This window comes from Penaeus monodon, chromosome 16 (genome assembly GCF_015228065.2).
Source record: "Penaeus monodon isolate SGIC_2016 chromosome 16, NSTDA_Pmon_1, whole genome shotgun sequence".
Taxonomy (NCBI): Eukaryota; Metazoa; Arthropoda; class Malacostraca; order Decapoda; family Penaeidae; genus Penaeus; species Penaeus monodon.
In genome coordinates this window covers 16,114,844-16,122,648 of record NC_051401.1, presented here as the reverse complement: position 1 = coordinate 16,122,648, position 7,805 = coordinate 16,114,844, and the positions used below count along the sequence as shown (strand labels likewise).

Sequence of the window (7,805 nt, the reverse complement as noted above, 5' to 3'; positions counted from 1 at the left end):
TCTCAAAAATACGTAAAATCTCGTTGGGTGGCATAGCTTGTCCCAAGGCAATCCAAATTCATCTTCTTGCAGCACACATTAAACATGCATCACCAACTTTCAGCAATGTCATAAAGAAATATTACAATAATAATTGCTTAAAGAATATAAAGTACAATATTCATGGTTTTAAAAGAAAATGTAAGAAATAAAAATCCATTTTGTGGCATATGAAATACCTTTTGAATGAAATTTGAAAATTATTATATAAAAATATTGTTTTAAAGGGATACCCCGCAAGAAAGATAAACAAGGAATATGCTCTTATTCCTTTAAAGGGTTCAGATGAATTACACCTTCATTTTGCGGTACTGATAAGTTTACCTTTCACTTTATCACAAATGGTTCAATTTCCCTGGCCAAATGGGAACACACTTTAAAAAACTTTAATCAAAATATTAGTTTTACCACTAAATATATTTAAACAGCAACTTAAATAAACAATATAATAAAAAACTTCTTCTGGTAAAAAGATCAAATACATAGACAAAGACAATCCTTTTATAAATTACAATAATATTTTCTCCATAAAAATTTCAATTTCTCTTTCCTTGCAAGCTTCCTGTTCCAACAAAATACAGACAAACTTATCTTTAGGGGAAATACAAGATTTTCTGTGAAAATTGAATAATAGCCTTTGGTTCCTCATGCTATTAAGAAACAAAATTTAATCAAATAAGGAACATGAAAACTTATTATTTATTTTGGGCACTTTGTCAAAAGACACGAGGGTTTCAGAAATTTGGACAATTTTCATGGCAAAATTATGTTTGAAAGTTTTTTAAAAGAATAAACCTTTTAGCCTTTTGGTTTCATTTACTGATAATCCTTTTAGAAAAGATTCACTATAGAAATTCAAATATTTAAATATAAAAATTCATTAGAATAAGGAACCTCCTAAAGGAAGAATTGGCAGGATGGGCTTCTCTTTTACCCCATCATTTTTGGTTCCGGACACACCACTGGCGGGTCCTCGTCCATAGAGTCACCTTTAAATTATTGTAAAAGGGATAATATTCGAATAGAAAATCATAATTTAAATAAACCAATATTGTTCAAATATTTTATTTTACCCCATAATTGTTTTTCATAATTCTGTAAATTCCCATACAACTTTACCAATGAAAACATCGGTTCAAATCTAAATTTCTTTTACAGAAAATTTATCTTTAATTATTTATTTTATCCCTCTAAAAAATTTAACCTTCCATAACTGATGAAAAAAAACTACGGAAAAAGTTTTAGCAGAATAATACAAACAATAAATAAATAAAATACTGTCCTTTCTAAAAAACAAATACACATAATAAGGCTTTCGAACTTTTTTATATTGAAATTTCGAGGGTGCTCTATGTTAAGTACAGAGAGGTAGAAGGCAAAACCTGTCTTATCATGGGAAATTAGGGTGGTTTTTTTCTAAGATATTCTTTTAGCTTTTTTTTCATTCACTGATATATATCTAGATAAATACATATAAAACGCCTATTTTAAACAAACCTCTTGGTTCGGGATCGGAAGAAATTATGTTAGAGGACTTTGGCGGATTTTCCATAACTTCTATATCTGAAAAAACCAAGGAAAAGACAAGGCTTTCGTTGGAAAGAAACGGCTTTAAATTTTTTAAGGTAAACATTTTTTTTTTTTTTTTTTTTTTTTTTTTTTTTTTTTTTTTTTTTTTTTTTTTTTTTTTTTTTTTTTTTTTTTAACGGGGTTTTTGCGCTAAGGTTGGTTCAAACTTTTTTTAAATCTTTCTCAGGGTTATATATATATATATATATAACACATACTATACATACTACATATATATATATATACCATACTATAATACATACATATATTATTATATTATATATATATATATATATATATAAATATACAAACATACAATACATACATACATAATCATATTATATATATATATAATATATATATATATATATATAATATATATATATAATATAATGTACATACATACATATACATATATACTGTATATATATATATATATATATATATATATATATATATATATTATATATATATATATATTACTATAATCATATATATATACATACATACATAAATACATAAATACATATAATATACATATACATTATACATATATATATGTATATATATATATTATTATATATATATATATATATATATATATTATTATATATATTATATATTATATATATATATATATATATTATATATTATATATTATATATATATATATATATATATACATATATACACATATATCTGCTTGTGTGTGTGTGTGTGTGTGTGTGTGTGTGTGTGTGTGTGTGTGTGTGTGTGTGTGTGTGTGTGTGTGTGTGTGTGTGTGTGTGTGTGTGTGTGTGTGTGTGTGTGTGTGTGCGCGTGTGCGTGTGCGTTCGTGCGTGCGCGTGTGTGCCTGTGTTTGTGTGAGATTAAGTTATGCTACTATTTGACATCATTACAACAATAGCAATAAAAAAATATATATATCAGCATTACAAAGATATAATCATTATTTGAACCTTAAAATCAAAATACTGCAATACAAAGTGATTGTAATAAATATGGTTACTAAATAAATTATTCCAAAAAATACTTTAAAAAAAAAAGGTTCATAACTTACTCCTTCTTGCAAGCTTCTGAGAATGTATCCCACCAAATAGACTTGCCATCTTCCACACATGTAATACTCTGACACATGTCCTGAAAAGGAAAGAATTAGCATTGAAGAGTAGGCTACATGGTAATTAGTCACAGTTCTCTTTAGTTGTTAGGGCAAATTATAAAATTCCATTCTCTTTTTACTCTCTCCCATTTTCATTCTCTTTTCCTTTCTATGTCACTCTCATTCATTATTTCCTGGACTCTTTTACTTCTTTAATAATACTCTCTCTCTCTCTCTCCCTTTCACTCTGCCTCCTTCCCTCTCCCTCACCCTTTCACTCTGCCTCCTTCCCTCTCCTCCCTCCACCCCCCTTATCCCTCTCTCTCTCTCCTCCTCTCTCTCTCTCTCTCTCTCTCTCTCTCTCTCTCTCTCTCTCTCTCTCTCTCTCTCTCTCTCTCTCTCTCTCTCTCATCACAGGTACTTGTATTTTCAAGTCTCTATTTTCCTTATCCCCATTCATCAGCTTGCATATTTCCACAGTTTTATACTGATATTACCTTCTGCCTAAACTCATATACAACATCTTTGCCAGCTGCCTTGCACCAGCCTTTGATCATCTCTTCAAACTCTCCAAGGTCTTGCGTTGGTGTGATACGAATGTCAAAGCCAACGGAAAGCTCTGAAGGCACAACATTGAACTGCACACCACCCTGTTCAGGGAGATAAAAAATAAATAAAACTAAAACTATATGACACGAGTTTCAGTGTGTTTTAAAATGGTTTAAGGATTAAGAAGATACAAAGATGCACATTATTCACATGTACCTATATAGCCTGCCAAATTATCAAAAATGATCTTACCTCCAATATTGTTAGGTTTACTGATGTTACATCACCAAGCTGAATATCCTCATTTTCCTTCAGCTTGAGTTCCTGTTCATCGCGGTACTTGAGGAAAGAGTTTATAACCTTTCGCAGCTTCTCACCAGCAGTGTTGGGCAAGAATTGTGAGCCATGACCTGGCTGACCAGGGCACTTTACCAAAACCCCTAGATAAAATATTTTTTCAAAAGTACTAAACATGCATATAAAAAACAATAATAATAAAAAACTGTATACGATGAAAGTTCACTCATAGAAACAATTTTTGTAACAACACTCACACCATGGTGCTCTTTCTCCATAAAATACTGTAAACTTCTCTGTTGGGTTGGCATAGCCTTCGTCCAAGGCAAATCCAACATTCATCTTCTTGAATATGTCAATCTTGACAAATTCAAACATGCCATTCTTACCTCCAATCTCTTCATCTGCAATAATGTCATGAAAGGAGATCAATATTACAACTAGTATTACTGTTGCCTTTTAAAATGAAATATAATTGTACAATATTTCATGGCTAAATGTGAAAGTGTGAGAGAATATATACACATTTTGTGTGCATACTGAAATACCTTTTGAGAGAGATCTGAAGAAATATATAAATAGAAATATATCATATAGTTAATAAAGGTGATACCTGACCTGGAACAAAGGAAAGATAAATTGTGCGAAGGAACTTATGGCCTTTCTTCTTTAATTCCTTAAGTGCTTCCATGTATTGAATTCCAACACACTTCATGTCTTGGGTTCCTCGTCCATAGATGTCACCATTTTCATCTTTATGTGCACTAAATGGTTCATATTTCCAGTGTTCCTGAAATAAGGGAAAACAATTCATTTATTTTAAATATACTATATATATGTTCAATACTTTTTTTTTATTAGTTTTTACCTACTAAATATGATTTTTAACTCAGTCTAATTCTGTAAATTGCACCATTCAGGCAATACTTTACTAATGAAAATATAACATACCTGGTTCAAATCATGATCAAATACTATAAAACAGACAAAGATGTTCACTCCTATTATAAATTACAATTAATATTTTTGACTACAACTCTAAATAAATTTTCATGACTTTTTTTCAAGTATCTGATTTGAAAACCAACAAAACTATCAGAAAAAGCTCTTATAGATTTTTAATACAAGATTGCAATGTAAAAGTACTGTAATAATGAGGATACCTTTGGGTTCCTCATGAATATTAAGAAAACAACAAATTTATCATCAAATAAGGAACATGAAGAACTTATTATATTGGACTTTCGATGACTGACTACTTGTCAAAGATCACAGAGAGGTTCAAGTAAATTTGGACAAAACATAGTTAATACAATCAAGAAAAAATTATGTTTATGAAAGTTTTTTCTTCTACAACAGCATCATCTAACCTTTTTAGCCTTTTGTTTCTCATTTCCACTGATATATCCATTTCTATGAATAAATGATTCAGCCTATAGAAAACTTCAAACTATTCCTTCAAACTTATTAAAACACTTCTTGACTTACAGGAAATACAGGAACAACGTCTGTATGAGAGTTGAGCAGGACTGATGGCAGGGATGGGTCTTCTCCCATCAACTTCATCAATACTATGGGTTTCCCAGGGACACACTCAACCACTTGGGACTCGGCGCCAAGCTCCTTCGCTTGCTCGAGTAAGAACTCTGTGCAGCTTGCTGTTGAAGTAATTACTTGGTTAATAGAAGAAGGATAAATGATAATCAGAATGTAGTTATTAAATCATAAACTCTTAAAATATCCAAAATCCCAAAGTGCACTGTTGTGCTATGCAAGATATTTTTCTATGCATACCCCCTACTCATTTGTTCCTTTTCGCTATTCAATTTCATTGTCATTTTTCATACTCTACCCAGTTATCAAGACCTATATAGGACACAAGTGCCAATGTAACAGCTTCTAAGGTTCAAATGCTAAGATTTACTTATCTCACTCAAGTGAATAACTACTATATTGCTTTGTAACTTTATTTTTCATTTTATAACACCATTACTAACATTGTCAATTTGCATGCACAACCATTGTACAACACTAAACTGAAGGTGTAAAAAAAATAAGTCATACCGTGTCATCATGACACTAGTTATGGTCATAAGGACAGCAACTTGAATACATAAACAAATAAATAAATCAAAATTAACTCGTCCTTTCTCCTAATTAAAACCAACATAGACCACACGACGTACCATAATCCGGGCTTGGCTGTACAGTCTTTATCTTTACATAATTCCGAAAATTGGTCACCGAGGGATGTTCCGTGTCTGCCATGGCTGTAACTTGGCCTTTCACGAGACAAGCGATAAGGACGAGACAAGACCTTGTTATCTTGGGATCTATTGGGAAGATGTTCCCCCAAGGCGGTCGGTGTTGCTGGTTCGTCTTAATTGCATATATTCCTGTGTTTCAGTTGCTCATTTAAAAATTATTATCATACTTGGTGGTAACTGCATGATATATGAGCCTAAATGTTATATACATACATCTATATAAACATACCTATTTTTGGAATTAAGCGGAAAGACTCATCGTTGGTCCCGGTGTATCGGAATGCGATATATTTGCTTTAGAGGACTTTCCTGGTCGGATTTATTCCATAATCCTTCATATATTCTGAAAAGAGAACCATAGGTTTTATAATGACAATGGACATATTCTGAGTTGGTATATAACGTCGATAAACTTTAAAGAGTCATCTTAACGGGGTTTTGCGCTAAGTGTTTCCAACTCACTCTCTTTCGAATTTATTATACCTCCTCGGTCGGGCATCACTGACTGAATAGTAATGGTTATTGTTACAAAACGTTTATATAACTCAATATATTACCTATCATGCGTGTAGAGTTGACATGAAGTCCAAAACACACACAGTACGGGTATGTATATGTGTGTGTGTGTTTGTATATATATATATATATATATATATATATATATATATATATATATATATATATATATATGTATGTGTGTGTGTGTGTGTGTGTGTGTGTGTGTGTGTGTGTGTGTGTGTGTGTGTGTGTGTGTGTGTGTGTGTGTGTGTGTGTGTGTGTGTGTGTGTGTGTGTGTGTGTGTGTGTGTGTGTGTGTGTGTGTGTGTGTGTGTGTGTGTGTGTGTGTGTGTGTGTGTGTGTGTGTTTGTATACATGTACATGTTTATATATGTGTATGCATATATACATGCTTATAAATATATGCATACATACATACAAATGTATATACACATATAATATACGTGTGTATGTGTGTGTGTGTGTGTGTGTGTGTGTGTGTGTGTGTGTGTGTGTGTGTGTGTGTGTGTGTGTGTGTGTGTGTGTGTGTGTGTGTGTGTGTGTGTACGTGCGTGTGCGTGTGTATGTGTGTTTGTGTGTGAATGGATGGATGAATGGATGGATAGATGGATGGATGGATGGATGGATGGATGGATGGATGGATGGATGGATGAATGAATGAATGAATGAATGAATGAATGAATGAATGAATGAATGAATGGATGGATGGATGTATACATCCATCATATATACATACATACGAGGGGCTTCAAAAAGTTTGTGGGAAAAGTCCTTAACTAAAAATCATATTGAAGGATTTTGATTTCAATGTACCTGGACATTCTTGTACCAACGTGTTATAGCGTGTTCAAACATGAACCCCTAAATACAGGTAATAACGCATCGCCGCCAGTTGGAAGTCAGGCACCATTCAAGCGACATGAATCCACCAAAATCAAGGCCAAGACGAATATTTAATTTATGGTGAAACTCGGCTCGGTGACTAGGCAAATCATTAACGCTCTGGAACAAGTTTATGGTGACAATGCCCCCCCAAAAATCAACAACCTACAAATGGATTAGTAGAAGAAACGAAATTGAAGATGAGCCAGTATCATGCCATCAATGTCACTGATGCTGTTCCTGACATGATTGAAAAGGATAGGTGAATAACCACCGAGTCAGTAGCAAACACACTCAACATCTCTGTGGGTTCACATACAATTCTGATGGATAGTTTGGGGCTAAGCAGGCTTTCCGCTCGATGGGTCCCTAGGTTGTTGCGCCCTGATCAGCACCAAACAAGGGTAGATCTTTCAATGGAAATTTTGAACAAGTAGGATGAGGACTCTGAAGCTTTTCTACAGAGAATTGTGAGGGGATGAAACATGGCTCTACCAGTACGATCCCGATGACAAAATTCAATCAAAGCAGTGGCTGCCCAGGGGTGTAAGAGGACCAGTCAAAGCAAAATTTGAATGTTCA

At 32.8% G+C, this 7,805-nt stretch overlaps 1 protein-coding gene across 4 annotated transcripts in view; it reads right to left on the bottom strand.

Annotated features, from left to right (window-relative positions):
• Window positions 1-5,924, bottom strand: part of LOC119582562 (aminoacylase-1-like) — a 13,583-nt gene extending 7,659 nt beyond the window's left edge. For 2 of the 4 annotated variants that reach the window (XM_037930918.1, XM_037930919.1), the window contains exons 1-7: window positions 5,743-5,924; window positions 5,045-5,214; window positions 4,175-4,346; window positions 3,814-3,960; window positions 3,512-3,699; window positions 3,208-3,360; window positions 2,669-2,748 (exon numbers count right to left, since the gene is read on the bottom strand). In XM_037930918.1, the coding sequence (XP_037786846.1) occupies window positions 2,669-2,748; window positions 3,208-3,360; window positions 3,512-3,699; window positions 3,814-3,960; window positions 4,175-4,346; window positions 5,045-5,214; window positions 5,743-5,824 (992 nt within the window). In that variant the 5' untranslated portion in view covers window positions 5,825-5,924. The remainder of the gene's footprint in view (window positions 1-2,668; window positions 2,749-3,207; window positions 3,361-3,511; window positions 3,700-3,813; window positions 3,961-4,174; window positions 4,347-5,044; window positions 5,215-5,742) is intronic. The other 2 variants (XR_005229646.1, XM_037930916.1) reach the window with 2 other exon arrangements.
• Between the last annotated feature and the right edge of the window lie 1,881 nt (window positions 5,925-7,805).